Source organism: Mus musculus, chromosome 1, assembly GCF_000001635.26.
Source record: "Mus musculus strain C57BL/6J chromosome 1, GRCm38.p6 C57BL/6J".
Taxonomy (NCBI): Eukaryota; Metazoa; Chordata; class Mammalia; order Rodentia; family Muridae; genus Mus; species Mus musculus.
This window is the reverse complement of record NC_000067.6, coordinates 169949335-169969334: the sequence shown is the minus strand read 5'-3', so window position 1 is coordinate 169969334 and position 20000 is coordinate 169949335. Positions and strand designations below refer to the sequence as shown.

Genomic DNA, 20000 nt, shown 5'->3' with positions numbered 1-20000 from the left:
CCTCGGCCTATCTCACCTCACCCGGTCTGGGCGTGGAGAGAAGATGCCGAGTCGCGATTGGCGGGCCTAACGCGCGGACCGGATGACGCAGGAGAGGTGGAGCCGGGCCGAGCCTTGATTGGTCGAGGTGCGCGTGGTCACGGATCAAGGTTCAGGCTAAGAGAACCCCGGTGCAGTTCTACTTCGGTGCAGGGCGTGGAAGATGCGGAAGGTGGTTTTGATCACCGGGGCGAGCAGGTGAGACCTCCTATGGAACCCCGGAGTCTATGCGGGGGGAAGCGCAGGTCGGTGATTCACTTCGATGGGGTCCGCAGAGACCCCGTTCCCTGGCTTTCCAAGAGGTGTGGTCATGCCTGCCTCGCTTGGTGCTCGGTGCTCGGTGGCTGGCGCTTTGAATTAAACATGACAGTGGAAAGGAAAGCTAAACCGCCAGTGACTGGTCAGCCTGGCAGTGATGCTGGACAGTTGTTCTCTAGGGACCGTCAGTCTCCGAGAGTAGTTAATTGTAGGTGCCCACAGTTCACTTTAAACCTAAACACTCGGGGTGTTTAAATGTCAGCATCCATGAACTTTAGGACAATGAGGAAATTTCACTCCTGCAGCATGTTTTCATATACTCTTTCCAGGAACCTACAGAACGACCAGTCTAGCAACTAAGGCTTATCCTGATGCAGATGCCAGCAAAGTTATTCCAGGCTTGCCCATTTGACCCTTGACCTACTTATCATTTGTTGATGAAGAATGTGTGGAGGATGGACCCAACCAACTCCCCTCCTACCCCCAATTGGTTACATTGCTATTTTTTGAGGAATTAATACAGGATTTGTTAAATGCCACTTAAGCCTGTTTCAGTGACCCAATCACATCTATATTAACTAAACCAGTGGAGGGGTCTGTCTTGGGCTTTTTGTTAGTGTGCGCTCTCCTTTAGGTCAGCTGGGTTTTGGCCGTTCTCGAGTGGAAAGTGCCTGTAGAAGTCAGACCTGAATTGGTGTGATTTTGATATACTGTGGTGTGTGCAACTTATACTAAAGTTGGTATTTAAAGTAAGGATGAATAGGCCGGTATCTGCTTGGTACTTTGCTGGCAGGGCCGCCAGATTCTGTGGATTCCAGACTCACTTTGGAGCTCCCTTTGCTGGCAGTCTGCATGAGAACTTACTGTTACCCAGAATGGCCTCGCTACCAGCAGTGGGCCCCATCTGCTGCGACCTTCATATCACTCTTTGTGACCCAGTGCATCTGAAGCCTCCTAGCTCTGCTCTTTCCTGCTTCTTTGTCTTCGGCTCTATCTGCTTGCTGATTCTGCTTTCTGTCTACTTGTATTGAGGGCTTTTTTTTTTTTTAAACTCTTGGCTATTCTGCTGTGACTTAGTAGTTGACAGGGATTTAACTTCAAGCTGTGCTACTGTGTATTCTCCTGAAAACAAAACAAAACAAAGCAAAAAAAAAACCCCAAAAAACAAAAACCCAAACCAAAACCTCACCGGTTGGTTCACTTACTGCGATTTACAGTTTTCCTAATAGCAACAGTACCAAGAAGTGGTGAGAACCCTTGCCTTTGCGGGACCAAGGCACCACAAGAAAATGGGGACACGGTAAACAACTAATACGGCCCCCCTTAAAGTATTTGCTAGAGATATATTAAATCACACCCTAACAGGTGCTCCAACCCTCACTCACTGTGTCATTGAACCATATTAGAGGGGAACAACTGGATGTTGCTTATCAACATGGCTAATCGGGAGATTCCTTCTTCACATAATGTTTGGGTATTTTCTATCTGCTTGGATTTCTCATTGGAGCTCATATTGACACTGTCAAGTTTCTGAACCAGAGAGAACTGCCTTCATTTAACACCATTTCAATGAGCTCATGCTTGTGCCTGAATTCTCCCTTCAGTGGCATTGGGCTAGCCCTTTGCGGTCGACTGCTGGCAGAAGACGATGACCTCCACCTGTGTTTGGCGTGTAGGAACCTGAGCAAAGCAAGAGCTGTTCGAGATACCCTGCTGGCCTCTCACCCCTCCGCCGAAGTCAGCATCGTGCAGATGGATGTCAGCAGCCTGCAGTCGGTGGTCCGGGGTGCAGAGGAAGTCAAGCAAAAGTATGTCTCTTTGTCATAGATTGCTGTCTGTCATAAAATTAATCAAATGAGAAAGGGCAGGAAAACATTCAAAGGTAATGGGCATAGCTTAAAAGGACTCTTCTTTCCTGTGTGGTAGTATAGCATGGCATTTAATCAAACTGGACAGGTCAGGGAAACATGGGAAGGTAATGGATATAGTATATATAGAACAAGTTGTGCTGAGGGAGTCTGACATAGTGATGACATTCGAGCCCTGAGAACTTGGATTTACCCTTTCCAGTTGGCAAAAGAACTGTTGTGTCGGACACTAGATCTGTATTCTGCTGTATTCTCCGTCCTGTTAGAACGCATTCAAAATGGTGATGCTGTTTTATCCAGAGAGAGATACTACGGCAATCCTTTCAATTTTGAATATATTAATTATGCTGCTTGATTGAAGCCAGAGCTTAATATCCACACTTTACTAAGCATTGCTTCTTCATGCCTAGCAAAATAACGTGTTATTACTAAAGTTTGTAAAGTAGATAATGCGATAACTAATCTGGCTTTACCTGCATGACACATAGTAGCTAAAGCAGCAACAATGTCACTACTTAAAGTAGCCATTTTAATAATTTCAACCATATGGTTGTTGTATGACCAAGAAGTACTGATTCATTATCCATATTGGCAACCAAATATATTTCAAGGTCTGGTTTTATCAGCTGTGGCTCTGTCCTGGGTCACAAAGCAGACAGGATGTGGTGCCTGAGATTCTGGGCGACACTCTGAGCATGAGTGTTGCCTGAGTGTCACGGGAGCAGGTACCGCCTGCCTGGACCCCACTTCCTAAGGGGTGTGCGTACATTAAGGCCTATGAAGTTTTAAAACTGAAAAAAAGCTCACTCACGGTTGCATTTCTCAACTCCTCCATGACACATATTCTGAAGCAAGCCTAATCCCCCCAGGGCATTTACGGTTTTAGGGTATGTGAGAGCGCAACCTTTAATCAGTTTATGATACGTAGTCTCCAGCCATGAGCTCCGCTGCGTGGTTTCCACTTGGGTCTTCTGTGTTGGTAGATTCCTGGTCATCCAGATTTCAGCACTGATAGGTCACGGCAGACCTGCTGGGCATTATGTGACTTTAACTTGCCAGCTTTGGAGGATATGAACTGGTAAAATAGATCAGGAGGAAGATGGGTTTGCTTGAGGGGTCTCCCGTGCTTGGTTGGGGGGCTGCAGTTGGATTTCTGTCTAGAGATTTAACTTCAAAGCCCTTTGGAACCACCCTGAGCCAAGATACTCAGGTGTCCGCTGTGGCTCGAGACACTGCCGAGGAAGAGCCATTGTAATGCCAGGTTTACATTGTGGCCATCTTCATTGGTTTGGAAAGGGTTTTTCTGTCCTCAGGCCTTCTGTGTTATAGTGTGGAGTACAGTTTTGTTTCATCTTTTCTAACAGTGCCATTTTTGGTATTTTACTCGCAGGTTTCAAAGATTAGACTACTTATATCTGAATGCTGGAATCCTGCCTAATCCACAATTCAACCTCAAGGCATTTTTCTGCGGCATCTTTTCAAGGTAATTTCCACAGTCTAGATCAGATCAGTGGTTCTAATCCTGTGGGTAGAGACTCCTTGTGGGGAGGGGCATGTTACCCTTTCAGAAGCGGGTCACGTATCAGATATTCTGCCTACCAGATACTTACATTATGATTCATAACAGTAGCAAAGTTACAGCGAGGAAGTAGCAATGAAGTAACCTGAGGAACTGTACTAGAGGGTCACAGCATTGGGAAGGATGAGAACCACTGTTGTAGGTGAGGCTGAGTGCAAGAGAGGTGTTCATTTTGTTGCCCTGGCTTTGCTTTTGGTGTGTATGTTGAGCTGGGGGATGCTGGGAAGGATGTAGATAAACAGGAAGGAGGAGTTGGTACCACAGCAGGCAAGTCAAGTACTTGGTTTTGTAGGGAGCACTGCCCGTGGCCATGGTTTTCATGGTGGTCGAGCTTCTGGAACATTCCATATCATCAGATGGTTCGTGTTGAAATGGCTGAGTGTGCTGGTCTCGGAACCCTTCTAGATGAGGCGGCATGCTTAGAGAGCCACCAGCCTCTGATGAGGCTGCACTACAAGATGCCCGGCTGTGTGTCAGGAACTCTGACTAGTGAGTTGAGAGAATGCAGGGGACTAATGTCTGCCTGAGAGAGTCCCAGTATACACGGAGTATAGTGGCGTTCAAAGCTATCTAACCACAAGCCAGACTTAGAAATATGTGTGTTTGCAACCCAGTGCATTAATTCATAGAGATTTTTGATGCAGGCGACCTGCACATTTTCTCTTTACTTTTCCTCCATGAAAACAAAACACAACACACATGCATCCCACTATTAGGCTGACATCCCAGCAGGGCAGTCTGTTAATGTGTTTGATGCTCTTAGAATTCCTAGTGAAAAAGACAACCTGGTTGACTTTTCCAGTACTTAAACACACTCAGTATGAGTGAAGACTTTTTTCTCATCAGCATAGCTACGATTGCCTAAGAATAGTTTGCCTCTAATCTGACTGGGTAGTCAGGGCAGGCAAGCATGGGAAGTATTCCTGTGAATTTGGGTGAAAGAAGTATTTGATATCTCATTTAATACAAATGTCCAAGAAATTGGTATTTTCTCATTATAGAATCAAAGAGTGTGTGTGACATCTTTGGTTATTTTCAATTCAAGGAGCTTTAAAAAGTCACACTACTGTCTTCTGTTGTTTCAGAAATGTGATTCATATGTTCACCACAGCGGAAGGAATTTTGACCCAGAATGACTCGGTCACTGCCGACGGGTTGCAGGAGGTGTTTGAAACCAATCTCTTTGGCCACTTTATTCTGGTAAAAAGTCTGGGGTCATACTAATTCCATACTTTATTGCTGTGATCCTGAGGTGTGCACAGACATTTTACTGTGCTGTGAGGCTCGTTAGTTTATGGTTAGCATTAAATCATCAAGTTTTTACATCTGATCACTGACCTTTGAAAATGCTGCTTCCGTAGAGCATGGAGGAGGTAGATTGGCAGACATACAGTCTCACTTTAAAACAACAGAAAATAACAGCAGAAAAAGCAAGTTCTATTCTAAGTAGTTCTATAAACAGGGCTTGGCACCTCATAGCCTGGGACAGTAAGCGTGCTGTCATTAAACACTGATACTTAGTTGGCTTTTCGTTATCACGGTTTCTTCTTAAGCCTCCGTACTTCCGTACTTGGATGTACAGTTCTAGAAATATATAAAAGAGTCATCATGAGATGGTGTGGCTTATCTAGTGTGTTCTGTGGTGTTGCTTCTGACCCACTCTCATGGGGTGGCTTTAATATGGCAAGTAAGTGGCCAGCCATGATGGCATTATAGTTTACTGGTGCTAGGAGAAATGTGATGCTGTTTGCTTGCGTAGAACCTGTATTTGTTATTTCTAATCTCTTTTATTTTTGATCCCAAGTCTCTTAATTAGACCCCAATGAGGCCTAGGGTGTCTTTATTAAAATCGGAATGTGGAACTCTAGTATGTACCAATCATTAAAGGAAGTGAGTGACATAACTATTTCTGGTGGCCTCAGGTATCTTCTTAAGAAAAAATAGAGAAGTATAATATGAATAGTATACTCTGATTGGTAAAAACAAGATATATATATATATATATATGTGTGTGTGTGTGTGTGTGTGTGTGTGTAATATGTTTTTACATGGATTAAAATGAAACAGAGAACTGGTTGCCATTGATGAACTTGGGTACCAGGATGTTAGGAATGAGTAGAAGATTCATATTTCATTGTCTGAATTTTAATGCTATTCGGTTTTTGTGCCATGTAGTATCGCATTCTTACTGACAATGATCTACTAACATACAAGGTTAGAATAGGATTCTCATCTGATCTTTTCTTAAGTAACTTTATAGAGAAATCCATCATCTAATGTGTCCTTGATCTCCTTAGAATCTTCTCTCGTTTCTTTGCTACCTTTTTGAAGTATTAAGTAAGATAGTTATTTAGAAGTGTGGTGGCTCACACCTGTCTCCCAACTCTTAGGCTGAGATAGGAGGACTGCTGCAAGCTTAGGTCTATCCAGGGCTACAGTGTGAGGAGCTCTTTTCTCAACTCAAACAAACAAACGAACAAACAAATGAACAAGCAAACAAGACTAAAATAAAACAAAGTGGTAATGAGTTAACTCATTAATAATATTAATTGTCTTATGTTTTGATGAATCTGCTGTTTACAAAGTTAAGTTGTTAGGAAAGCAAATAGAGCTGTGATCATGGGGCAGATGTCACAGGTGTCCTGGCGTGACTTTGTCTAGGCAGACAGCGTCATCGTGGGGTTCAGAATCCACGTAGCAGAGAAACGGATGCCAAAGCTATGATTGCAATGCCGCCTTCTTCAGTTACATTTAGGAATCTGACCAAATTTCATAAAACACAGACTGAAGACATGGGTCCCTTTCTAGTCTGGCTAGCAATGACCAGACACTAAGAGTTACTGTAGAGTGGGGATCCTTTATGTGAGTTGCACATCCCTGAAGTAGTACCGGTTAGGAGTGGGTAACTGAGTCTCATGTGTGTGGGGTTTTCTTGTTTGGGTTGTCTTATTTATCCACTGCAGCGTGGCCCATGTCTGGAAGCTTTAGTGGTAGAGTTTTCTCTAATGAACTAACGTTTTTCGGTAGTTGTATATTTATAAAACTTGTGCAAGGGTGGCACGGAGAGTCCTTGTCCATCCTGTGTGCAGTGTCTTCTCTTATCTGCATTTTTCTATCAGTACTGTGCACTTGTAAAAATAAACGATACAGCACTGATAAGTTATTAAGTATAGTGTGTGCTAAAGTTGCATGTTTTATTAAGTCTCAGTCTTAGCTCTGGGATTCTATCCAGGGCCTCACATTACATTCAGTAGTCAAGGCTCCTTAGGCCCTTTGTTGTGGTTTTGATGATCCTGAAAGTTCATTTCCGGGGCATCAAAGTTCAGCCTGGCATTTCCCAGACTGGCTCTCGGTTAATTTCTCTGATGTTTGTCTCACAGTGAGATTGTAGAGTGTTTTTGGAAAGACTGTGGAGGTAAAGTGCCTGTCTCATCACCTCACATCAAGATTGCTATGCTTATCATCCCAGCACTTGGGGTTGGAGGCAGGAAGACTGAGCTAGCCTGTTACTACACAGTGAGCTCCAAGCTCACCGAGCTAGCCTGTGCTACACAGTGAGCTCCAAGCTCACCGAGATGCACAGCGAGATCCTGGCTTGGATGATGACGACTGTAGAGTCTGTGACCTTGATCACCTGGCTTGAGGTCACTCGTCAGGCTTCTCCACTGTGGTGTCGTCCTTGGGTCTCCACAGTGTAGTGTTCAGAAGACTTTTGCTCTGTGTGAGCCACACTGAGGGGGTTGGGCTTCACCTTTTTAAAGGGTGGATTATCCACAGAAACTTTTTGGAATTTTTCCATCAGGAAAACTTCTTTCGTCCATTTTAAAAATTCAATTCATTCCATATTCATGCATAATCATGGTTATATACTTTATACATCAAAGGGTTTTATTTAAAAATGGCATTTCTCTCTCTAGTCTCTGTAACATACACTATACGACATAGGATGGTAATTAGATGTGCTTACATGACTATCCATAATACCATTTCTTCTTTCTTTTCTCATTTCATTTTAAGATGGGAACCAAGATAAACTGTTATTAGAAATAAGGATCTGGGCTCTTGTTTCTACTTAGACGTTAATAGCTCTAGGCCCTTTCAGACAGCAAACCGTGGAGATAAATGTGTGCATTCTAACTCATGAGTGTATATATATTTATACATACAAGTAGTTGATCTAACATGAACAAACCGTAATGTCTGTACCCCTTCCTCTTTGCTGCCTATAACCCTTCTAGCTTCTTGCTCTTGCAATAGTAAACCCGTTCCTTGCTACCATATCCCCATGAGTGTACTTGTTGAATTCCGGTGTCCATAGACAAGTTTTACACAAGTTAGCACATGCCCCTGGTAGATCATGACACCTTTTATTCTGCGTCTTCTTCATTCAGATTCGGGAACTGGAACCACTTCTCTGCCATGCGGACAACCCCTCTCAGCTCATCTGGACGTCCTCTCGCAATGCAAAGAAGGCTAACTTCAGCCTGGAGGACATCCAGCACTCCAAAGGCCCGGAACCCTACAGCTCTTCCAAATATGCTACCGACCTCCTGAATGTGGCTTTGAACAGGAATTTCAACCAGAAGGCAAGGCCTGTCTCAGAGATGCCAAAGTTAATCATCAGAGTTGCTGTTTCTTAGGGGAGAGACAAGCAGCATCCATCCTTTTATTTATTTATTTATTTATTTACTGTTCTGCATTCTTGAAGAACTATGATCCTCTGCTAAGAGACACTGGTTAACTCCAGTACAGCCACTGACTGTATCTACTCTTCTGTCTGCCTGTGTCATTTAATGTCTTCCCCACTGCAGCTAAGTGGCTCTCACTATCCCAGTTCTTAGATGAGAACACTCACGTTTTGAGAAGTTGTGGCATGTACTCAGCCTTACACCTCCCAGCCTGTCGTGCTGATGACTAAAAGGTAGTCAGTAGTTTAAACCTCGTGGAAGGTGGTGATGAGGCTCCGTAGCTCTGTCTCTGTGAGCTTACAGATTGCCGGGATGTTTATGTAAATGAGAAGATGCCCCTTATCGGTCATGCTGGCTCCTGCTGACCACCGTCACCTGGAGTCACTGCTGCTTTGAGTGAACCTCTTGCCCGGGTCCAAAATCTTAACTGGAATTCTTGTCTTTCCCGTTGGCATTTTCTGGTTGTTCTTACCGCTTGGAGTCAGAGTGTTAGTCCAACTATGAGTTTCCTCCTAACATCTTGAGATCTTTAGAATTTGCCACAGCTGTTTCCAGGTCCTCTCAGCATTCCTTTCAGAGGGCAGGCTCAAGCTGAATTAGTTCCATGTTTCATAAAAAGCTCTGGGATTTTTATTTTTATTCTTTTTTTACATTTCAATTGTCAAGTAAAATGTAGGCTTTGTTTTCGGCTCATGATTCTTCTTTCTCAGTGTCGCAGGAAGGAAAACCTTAGGATTACATTGGGGGATTACAATTGAAGCCTTCGTAATGACTTTTTTTTTTTTTTTTTAAACAAATTTTTGGTTTACTTTTTTTTAAACAAATTTTTATTGTTTTAGTATTTTGGGGGCTGGGGATCAAGCCCTGGGCTTCGTGCAGTACCACTTGGGCTAGAGCTTCGGTTCTTGTTAACTTTTGCATCCTGATCCCTGTAAGTGATTTTAGACTTACATGGTCCTACTAAGCAGCAAGGACAACTGAGAGTCCAAACTTGCCATTCCCTGGATTTCGGGCTCATATGTGTGTGTGTCTTTTATTAACAAGCCTCCCTGAACTTAAGTCAATTTGCATCAAATTAAAATCTTACTGTGACTCTCCTCTGTGCTCCCAGGGTCTGTATTCCAGTGTGATGTGCCCAGGCGTCGTGATGACCAATATGACGTATGGAATTTTGCCTCCCTTTATCTGGACGTTGCTCCTACCCATAATGTGGCTCGTAAGTGGCAAGCGCTTATTGTTATTATTTTTTTAATCTGGTGTTATGAAATTGAAGAATTCAACTCATAAGCACCAGGCAGCCATTTGACATAAGGGTTTTGATGTGCCGTAATCATAAATGCAAATTTTCTTTCTTAGATTGAAATTTGTTGTTGCTGTTGCGGCTCTAAACGGCCACATAACGTTGTTGTTTTCTTTTCATCAGCTTCGCTTTTTTGTAAATGCGCTCACTGTGACACCGTACAACGGAGCAGAGGCCCTGGTACGTTACTAGGGTTTCATTGCCTGTATAGTGGCTTTGTGATTGGAGGGTAAGCTCACTGATGAAAGTGAGCAGTGTCAGGGGACAAGGTTGTAAGACAGAATTCCTCAGCCTGTGGGTTGTGACCCCTTTGGCGTCGAATGACCCTTTCACAGGGGTCACTAGACCATTGGAGAATACAGATATTTACATTATTGTTTTATGATTGGGCGTCACCACAATAGGAGGGACTATATAAAAGGGTCTCAACACAAAGAAGGTTGAGAACCATTGCTCCGTGAACAAGCAAATTCCATTTGAGACAAAATTCGGTATAGTGTTACAAACTCGAGGTTAGAAGCTTAGCATTTAGCACCTGCTGGGACACTGGTCTCTGTGACTCTAGAGAGCACACCTCTATAGAAGCAAGATGTACCAGGAGCTGCAGGAGGAGTGGCAGGACACTACAGAGTCAGTCAAAGCAAGGTGATAGCCAGTGAATGCTTTCCCATGGGATAGGGGTAAGAGTAGGGGCAACAAGACTTGTCGTCTTATGTAAAAGATTTTCTTCGTGGAGCCGGAGGGGTGGCTCGCTTGTTCTTATAGATGATACAGCTTGATTCTCAGCCCACACATAGCAGGTCATAGCTATCCATAGCTCCAGTTTCAGGAGATCCAACACCCTCTCCTGACGTCCACAGGCACCTGGAATACATGTGGTACGATGACATACATGCAAGCAAAGCACTTACATACATATAATAAATCTAAAGAAAAAACATAAAGATTCACCTTCCGCTCTTGGTATTAGAGAATCAAGCTGCCTCACTAGGATTTCCTTTACTGGCGCTTGACAGTTGGGCTCTCCGTGTTTCCTCTGCTGGGGCAGGCATTGCTCGGAAGCCATACGTCTGTTTCCTTCGGGCCACTCGTAATGTCTTTGCATATTTCTCAACTCAGCCCCAAAGCTCTACTGATGGATCAGGATTCTCATACAAGAACCTGCCTCCCCCATGCCATTGAATTGGAACCCTGCTGTCTTAGTTTTGAAGGGTGTGCTCCATCCACCGAGATAGGACTTTTATCCTAGAAACTTGCAGGCTAGAACTGTGGTGTCCAGGCCTCGTTATTTTTTTTTTAAATCTTGACCAAATTGAGTTTGGGGGGGAAGCATGAAGGGAATGATACACATTAAAGAATCAAATAGTTTCTGACACCCAGTGATTGTGGGAACGGGTGCGATTAGACTGTGTTGGTATAGCTGCCAAGATAGAAGGACCTTTAATGTGGTGCTTTAGGGATTCCTCATTCTGCATATCTGGTGTGCAAGTCTTGTCTAGGCGTTAGGTGTATATTGAGCACCAGTGGTGTGGGGTGTATTTAGAAGAGGGGCTCACAGTACTTGCTGCCATTGTTGAGAACCAGGCTCAGTTCCCAGTCCCCACAGGGCAGCTCACAACTATCTGTAGCTCCGCTCCCAAGGGCTCTAATGCCTTTTTAAGGCATATACATTCATGCAGGCAAAACACCAATAGAACAAAAATAAAAGCTAAAACCCATCGAGACCTTGCATAATTTTCTAAGTGTACACGCATAAAAGGCAGACATCACCGCAGACATCTGACTCACTCACATCTGGAGAGGCTGCTAGGGACGATGAAGGATGGTAGCTCAGTTTTGTCTCCTCACGAGGGAGGCATGAGCTTGAGCTAAGGCACAGGCCAACCATGAGGATGCCAGAATTATATTACCTATTCACATCCAAGTTCTCCAGTTCCTAGCTTGGAAGCTTTGAACATTGTTCCACACATCTAGGTTTTTATTGTATATAAAATAGAAAGAAAGGCAACCAGTGGAGGCAGGGTGTGATGGAGGACTAGGTAGATTTTAGCAGATCAGGGTTTTCAAAAAATGATTTTAATCATAACAAATACAATGTGATGGCTCAATGGAGTAAAATAGAAAGTTTAGAAGGCCCATGAAGAGAGATTTAGTTTGTGATAATGACCAGAAACAAAGGGAAAAGATGGGCTTTTCAAGCAATATCGTCACCAGAAGGGCATAAAAGAAAGGGTCTTTATTTCCTGTTTTTCACTAAAATAAAGTTCTAGATAATTGAAGAGAACTATATGTCAGAGTTAAAATGTAAAAGTATTAGGAGAAAATACAGGGAAATTATATGAAGTTTCAGAATGTGAAGGCTTCCTTGTCAGAATGTGGAATCTCTAAGAGAGTGAAAATTAAAATTAGCATGATCCCAAACTCCACTATAAACAAGGCACAGAGTAGAATACAAACATCTGTCTTACACAAAAGGTAAATATTTTCTTAGTAAATCACAAACTCCAGCAAATGGGGAAACAGCGCTTGTTGGAATCGCAGGTAAAAGGCATAAGTCACAAAGATTCTAAACGGGTTCCGCCGTGTGCAAAGATGCCTGACCTTGCTGATGCTAAGAGAAGTGCAAACTAAATCTATAATTCAGAGCTCAGCTCAGATTAGGGAAGTCTTGGATGTTTGGTGCAGAGCTGTGATGGCTTAAGGAACTGAGCCCGAGCCTGTGTTACACAGCTTCTGTGGCGGACTCTCTGGCGGGTAGTCACGTGTTAAAGGCGCGTAACCTTCACTGCAGAGTTTCTGGTTTTGGCACCGCTTTTATAGACGGAGTCAGGCTGTGGTGAAATGTACTCACCATCCCTCGTGGTTTGGTTACCGCATACATTTTTTCATTAAAAGTTGAACATACCAGTTCCAGCTTCTGCCCCGATGGGGCTCTGTTCTTCCAAACAGCTCGGTATCCACAGGTTTGAGAAGAGAAACTGAAGGTTTGATGTTAAAGCGGAAACTCCCATGTGCCATGCATACCCCCGTTTAAGAGAGAAGGAAGGGTATGTGTTACTAAATGAAGAGATTTCTTTGCCTGACCACATGATAGAGCAGTAGGTTCCTCCCGGAGACGGCTGCGAAATTGCAAAGAGAGGAAGACTTCTTTTTTGTATCATGCACATCTTTTGATCATGTGCATCTTCTTACTGGTAAAATATTGTCCCAGTGACCTGTGCTTTATTATGCTGTGTGCTAAGAATGACATTAACTTAAGCCTGTGGGTGAGTCCCATGACTCATAGGAGGACTAAGGGAGTAGATGGGCGAAGTGAGAATTGGTTTTTGTTTTGTTCCGTTTTATTACTCTGCTTAGATTAGCTCTCAAAGTCTACTGTGGAGCAGGCTGATTTACAGTGTCTCTTCAAAATATGATAGCGGTTTCCAAAGGCCTTTAGATCGGCTAGTGCTTTTTGAGAGGACTTTCGAGGTTTCTTTGGGGAGCCCTGCAGAGTACTGATGGTAAAGCTTACCTGCTTGGGGCAGGCGCAGTGTCACAGATGTCACTGACACGCTCTTCCTTTCCAGGTGTGGCTCTTCCACCAAAAACCGGAGTCTCTTAATCCTCTGACCAAATACGCGAGCGCCACCTCGGGATTTGGGACTAATTACGTCACGGGCCAAAAGGTACATAATCCGTTGATGTTGTCAAGTGAGATGTGCAGCATCACAGGCCAGGATGCGGCCTGTGATGTTCACAAACCCATCTGCTTGGCTTCTGCATCCGAGTCCTCATGCTGGCTTTATCACGGTCCATTTCATTACTCTCAGCTTTCTCCTGTCTCAGAGTGCCGGGCATCTTCTTTCTGCTAAGCCTCTCTCACCTTTGTTCTTGTTGATGTCTGTCACCCATCAGAACTCAGTTTCTTCCCAGCCTTCTCTGTCTCTTTAGAACAGGCCCCATGCCTGTGGTGGGATTTCTTGTACCTGTTCTGTGGAACACTCACTCTCGGGTGCCCCTGTCAGCATATAAGCTTTTCAGGGAAGGAGCATACCTGTTTCCCTCGTATGCTGTCTCACGTGGAGGCTTTTAATAAATAAATAAAGTCGTATAGAATACCAAATACTTCTCTGTGATCTTAACTTCTCTCTGAATGCACATTCTGTTTGAGATAATTGCCAGCTTTGTCAGACAGCTATTTTGAAGAGGCAAGGCATAGAATAGAGAAAATTACATCTGTATTGAGTCTTTTGGAGTCTGATCTAAAAAGAAATCAAATAGAATCGCACAGAGGTGGGGTAGAGAGAGATAAGAGCATGTACCTGGGATTACAAGAACATGGTGCAGCTTTGTCACGAGCAGGGTTTATTATAGCATCCTGTTTTTCTCTGCCCAGCTCACCGAGGATGCATTGATGCAAAATAGAACTAGACTGGGGCAAGTGTGTGACCTCTGTCAGTTTGACAGCAGGGTGAGTCCAGTGACCGCCAGATGGGTATATCACTTCCCATGCTACCTGACGCTAAAACCAGCCTTTTCTAGTTTTCAAAATGTGTTGTGTTGGTTACTAGTGACTTGAGGACATTTTTGAGAAACATTTCCTCAGCAGGTGGAGTTGCGTGGTGCTCCCTGGCCGTCTGCACCGTGGCTGGGCTGGCTCATCACCATGCATTAACCCAGAAACGGCTTTGGGAAATCAAAACCGTTAAACAGACATGACGTGGTTGATCTGGGTTTTACAAACTGTTCAACACTGCATGAATTGTTTTGTTTAAGACATGGTCTCACTAAAACATTCTTGCTGGCCTGGAACTCTAATCTTAGTGAGGGACGTTTTCGTTGCTGTGGCAGAACATCAGGAGAGAAGCAACTTTGGGTGGGAAGGGGTTATTTCATGTTACACTTCCACATCACAGTCCATCAGTGAGGAAAGTTAGGGCCGGAATGCAAAAGGGGAACCTGGAGCCTGGCACCGAAGCAGAAGCCGTGAAGGAGCGCTTCGTTTTGGCTTGCTCCCACTGGCTGGTTCATTTGCTTCCTGATAGATAGCCCCAGGAGCGTCATCCCGGGGGGCTGGAGCTGCCCACCTTGAGCTGAGTCCTCCCACATCACTCATCAACCAAGAAAATGAGCCACAGGCCAGTCTGGTGGGAGCATTTCTCTCAGTTCATGCATGTTACCTCTTCCAAAATGACAGTTGTGTCAAATGACAAGCAATTAATCAGCACAGACTAGTTATATACCAGGTTCACCTACAGAGGCAGATCACAGAGATCTGCCTGCCTCTGCCTCCTGAGTACTGGGATTGAAGATACGCACTGCCCTGCATATCTTTTTAAAAAAAACAAAACAAAACAAAACTCAAGTTTGTGTTAATTTATAATCCTTAATATATAAAAGTGATTCAGTTTAGAAACTCTGTTATAAATTATTAAGCTCCCTTTGGGGCTTTTAGAGTTTATTTAAACTTATAACCTTACAGGGAACAATTAACCTATCAGTGGGAAGAAAATGTTTAATTCCACAAACCCAAGCATTTCATTAATATTCTGTGAGGCACATTGAAGAGAATACTTTAGCCTTTGATTCATTTGTGGAAATCAGCTTTGCCCTCTGTTAAAGGGTTGAGGGAAGTAGTGACTGCTAATCTTGGGGTTGGAGGGCAGTCATTGTCTTCAGTTGTGTATCCACTGAGAAGCCTGCCACGCTGCAGCAGGCCGCCACACCCATGCATGTGTGGACCACCTCTGTTAAACCCAGTGTGCCACAACACAAACCAAAATGATACGAAAGCCTTGCGGGCAGGGAGGAGTTGGGGGGGGGCGTGAGAGGCAGAGGGGCTGAGGACGAATCTAACCAGAATGAAGATTTTTCCTGGGATACATTTCAATAAAGGTGAGCTTGGACAGAGAGATCTGTGACATCTGCAGTCTCAGTCCAAATAGTGAAAAGAATCAAATGAGGAGAAATGTTACTTCCAAAATGTTGAAGGTTTCCTTAACCCCTAGCCTTTAGGAAGAGCCCGGTTTTTGAGGTTCAGGCTCCTCGTTGATTAGGAAACAAAGAGATCCTGTTTATAGTTCTTGTGTTCGGTTGAAGTAAGATTTTCTCTAGGAAGAACAAGAATACAACATAATAGTGATATAAGACAGGATCTCCAGTTTCATGCACATAGGAGCACTTTGGAAGCGGGTGAGTGTGGACAGGAATTGAGATGTGATTCCCCGCACTCCCCGTTTCCCTCATGGTTGGGTTAGGAGTTAGACTAGGAAAGACATTGTGTATCTCTCTGCCAAAGCAAGCAGCAGGAGATTTGGCGGATGCCAGTTTGCATGAGCATTTCCGTCCTCAGGTGTTTCCCAGCTGCCCCTTCCTGCCCCTTCCTAGCGTCCAGTTCTCTTACACGCGTGGGCGCCTCCCTTTGCGCCAGTGCACTGTGTTTTGTTTTTTCTTTTGCAGTCATCTTTATCTGTGCTTGTTTTCCAGATGGACATAGATGAAGACACTGCTGAAAAATTCTATGAGGTCTTACTGGAGCTGGAAAAGCGTGTCAGGACCACCGTTCAGAAATCGGATCACCCGAGCTGATGTAGGCGTTCCTCAGGGCACCCCGTGGGCACCTCCTGTACGCCATGGCACACGTGGCTTTCCATCTCGCTGGGTGATACACATTTGCAGTAAACCATAAGCCATGACGATCTCTCCTCCTACCTTTCACAGTGATCTCCAAGACTGTGTGTGTGCACATTTTTGCAGGCGTGCACACACATGTGAGAAAGGACTGGCAAAGTAGAGGGACCAACTACTTACCCCTCCAGAGCAGTGTCCTGTTGGAACTGCTAGAGGTTTCCTGCGGTGCATCCTTGGATCGCTTTCTGCCTCCTAGAGCCCAGTAGTTTTGACTTGTGTGATGGGGACACAGTACAGCCTGAAGCTTCTTTTAGTCTCAGCACGGAGGGGCAATGCCACTGGGTAGGACTTCTACTTCTTGTTTTTCCTCCACGATCCCCTCTTTTACTCTCTTTACATTCTCCTTCATATGCTGCTTTGGCTAATCTTATTCATTCATGGTCCGTCCATGTAGTCATTTTCAAGAGAAAGGTATTCAAGAGAAAGGTGTGAATGTGTTTGGGCCACAAGCATTATTTTCGGTCTTTAATAACATCTATACTATAGATGTATTCATTATGAACAGCTTATTGTCATGATCATATTTCACTGGAATTAAACTTAGAGCAAAAGAAAATATTCATGTTTCAAAAAAAAAATTTTAAAAACCCTGACAAACTGCTAGGACGCCATCCGGTACACAGTAGAAGCAGAAGAGTTGACTTTTATGTGTCAGATGATGAGTTTTTCAAACCTTTTCTCCATAAATCTTAAGAGCCATCCCTGAGTATCAGAACGCTAGAGATGGCAAGACATTTTTATCATAAAGGCATCCTATCTCTCGGGATAAAATTCTGAACAAAAGTAAGAAAGTGATAGATACATAAATATAATCTCCCTACAACTTGTGGTATGAAAACTTTCTGGTTAGAGTGTCTCTAATTTTGTTGACTACGTTTTCTTTTGTAAAGATACAGAGGAGAATGAGTCCACACCCACGGGCCCCTCCTCTGTCTCTGGGAAGCAAGGGGTGGTTTTTCATTCTTCATCCTGAGTGAGCCCCCACTTGGCAAAGGCTCCATCTCAGGGGGAACTCATGTTTCTCATCTGCAAAGCAAAGCTGTCACCCCCCTGTTCTGTTCTTCGCGGCCTTGCCTGAGGATCCGTGTTCTGTGTGAACCATGAGAATTCCTCATTTTGGTAGAGAATCAGGTTCCTTAGAGATCAATAAGCCAGCATGCTGAGGCCCAGACACTGCAGGCCACCGCCCTTCTGAAGGATGGCCCCTTCTCTTCCCCATGTGCTTGTTTCCAGGAGACAGTACCGAGCTCTGCAGTGGTATGGGGAGGATTAGGGTCCCTGCGGCTGGGTAGTCATAACCTTAACTTGCCTTGAGAGAGTGGATTGAGAAAAAGCTTGGGTTTTGCTTATTTGTGAGTTTGGAGAAAACACCCTTTTCTGGGGTTGTCAAGTTATAAACATCAAGTTATTCTTAGAAGTCTTTATTAACTTTTTGCTGGCTTCATTGGGAATTCCCTCTGTTTTATTCCTGATACTAGTATCTGCCCATGGTCAGCAAGGCAGGAGCTTTTCCAGTTTGCTGGTATTTGCAAAGAACCTTTGTTTCTGCCTCATTTTTTTCCTAGTTATTTACATATTATCCATATAGATTATTAGCTCTACTTGTTTTAATTATCTTTTTGTTTTCTTTGACTTAAAGTAAAACTTTTCTAGTTCCTTGAGTTAAAACTTAGGTTCCATATTTGGAAATCTTTCTTAATTGTTGCTATAAGCATTTACTTATAAGCATTTAATTATCTAGATGCTATTCTCATCCCACATGTGCCGACATTGTCCGGCATTATATTAATTTATGTTGAGGTTTCCTTTTATGAATTATTAAGCAATATTCAATGCTCATATTTTTAGAGATTTAAAAGATTGATACTGGCTGGGAAGATGACTTAGTGGTTGAGAGCACTGGCTGCCTGCCCTGGAACGCACTCTGTAGACCAGGCTGGCCTTGAACTCAGAAAATCACCTGCCTCTGCCTCCCAAGTGCTGGGACTAAAAGCATGCACTACCACTGCCCGGCTACTGGCTACTCTTTCAAAGGACCCAGGTTTGATTCCTAGGACCATGTGGTGGCTCACAAACATCTCTAACTTCAGTTCTAGGGGATCTGATGCCCTCTTCTGGCCTCGGTGGGTACCACAAGTGCATCCGATGCCCAGGCATCTGTGCAGACAAAACACATAAGAATAAATCTTTTAAAAGTTGGAACTGGCTTCTAGGTGTAGTCTGTTGGGATTTCATAGTTTGATGTTAATATAGTCAGGGTATATTAAGTCCTATTTCTGCATTGCATTTCTTGACTTTTATTTATTGTACAGGATCTGTTGTGCTTGAATGAGTGTTCTGTGAATTTTTCTTCACACCACACCAGCTCGTATCTCCTCCTTGGAACACTCTTGTTGTTCCCTTTGTGTTTTGTGCGGAGTTCACGGGTGCCTTCAGGCAGGTGTTGTGTGGGAGGGCCGCAGTGCTCTGTTAGAAGCAGTATTTCTCACCTTTACACCGGCTTCATTTCTCTTGTGGTTTTACCCTTCTGTTTCTTTCCTGTGCTCAGTCCGTTTTTCTTGTTCTATGACCATTTCTGGTTTTAATTTTAAAATTTTGGTTCACGTTATTCTTAATTTATTTTCATGTATTTATTTTGCATGCTTGGGCGTATTGAATTCAGGGCCTTGGGGCTCATCTTCTTTCTGTAGTTGATTCCCTAGGCTGGAATGCTGCTGGAATGCTGCTGGAATGCTGCTGTGGTACTTGTCAACTGAGGCTTTTGTTCGGTTGGTTTGTTTTGTTCCAGTTTTGTTTTCTTCAGTCCTCAATAAGGTCTTCGATAGTTATTTAATCTAAAATTTCATCATATCCCTCGGGTTCTATCATCCTTATTTACTTTGTAAAAAAAAAAACCAAAATATTTATTTGAGGTCTGAAGAGATGGCTCAGCACTTAAGAGCCCCGAGTGCATAGCTTCATTGCTTCTGTAGGCTCCTAGCCACATTTGAAGCTGCCGCTCTCAGAAACGTATACCAGCGCTAAGTAACTTGTCTTCCTTGTATTGATAGAGGGTGCTTTAAAAAAAAATTACCTATTTTTCTGTCAAGCTGTGTATTTATGTCTCTTACTATTTCTTGTTTGATTTTTCACCTTTGGTAAGAAGAGATATTATTATCTATATAATAAAGAATGAAGCTTTTGCCTAAAAATCATTTATTTATCTAACACTTGTGCTCATTTCTCATGTTTATTGTCCTTTACTTTTCCAAAGGATCAGGGCCAAGACCTTCCATGGTTGTTTCTGGCTATATTTCTAGTGTTTGACCAGTGCTTGCCATTTCCTGGGCTCTTGATGAATGTATGAACAGTTGATTGAACAAGCATCTATTTGAATAAAATTATCATGCTATCTTGGTTTTAGACTCAGTTAATTTTTATTATGCCACATTTATAAAAAGCTACACTGTATCTTAATTTGGAATTCTGTTCAGAATGCCAAGCTAGCGTTTACTGAGACTGTCGTTACTCTTGAAGAACACATTGACAGCATCTATCACAAGTTTCAAGCACACGTGCCTTTAGCAAGTCAGCGTTTCTCAATTTGCCCTAAAGAT

The 20000-nt window shown here is 43.5% G+C and overlaps 1 protein-coding gene across 4 annotated transcripts; it reads left to right on the top strand.

Annotated features, from left to right (window-relative positions):
- Positions 1-92: 92 nt before the first annotated feature.
- Positions 93-19800, top strand: Hsd17b7 (hydroxysteroid (17-beta) dehydrogenase 7). 4 transcript variants are annotated; one of them, XM_011238758.2, is made up of 9 exons: positions 94-237; positions 1902-2105; positions 3556-3648; positions 4830-4944; positions 8136-8330; positions 9544-9648; positions 9856-9912; positions 13302-13426; positions 13461-14406. In XM_011238758.2, exons 1-9 carry the CDS (start codon positions 203-205, stop codon positions 13663-13665), a joined length of 1134 nt encoding a protein of 377 aa, XP_011237060.1. In that variant the 5' UTR covers positions 94-202; the 3' UTR covers positions 13666-14406. The 4 variants fall into 4 exon arrangements, with proteins under 4 accessions (XP_017172597.1, XP_011237060.1, XP_006496730.1 ...); NM_010476.3 differs by lacking the exon at positions 13461-14406 and adding an exon at positions 16201-19798 and having other exon boundaries at positions 130-237; positions 13302-13400; XM_017317108.2 differs by lacking the exon at positions 9856-9912 and having other exon boundaries at positions 93-237.
- Positions 19801-20000: the final 200 nt, after the last annotated feature.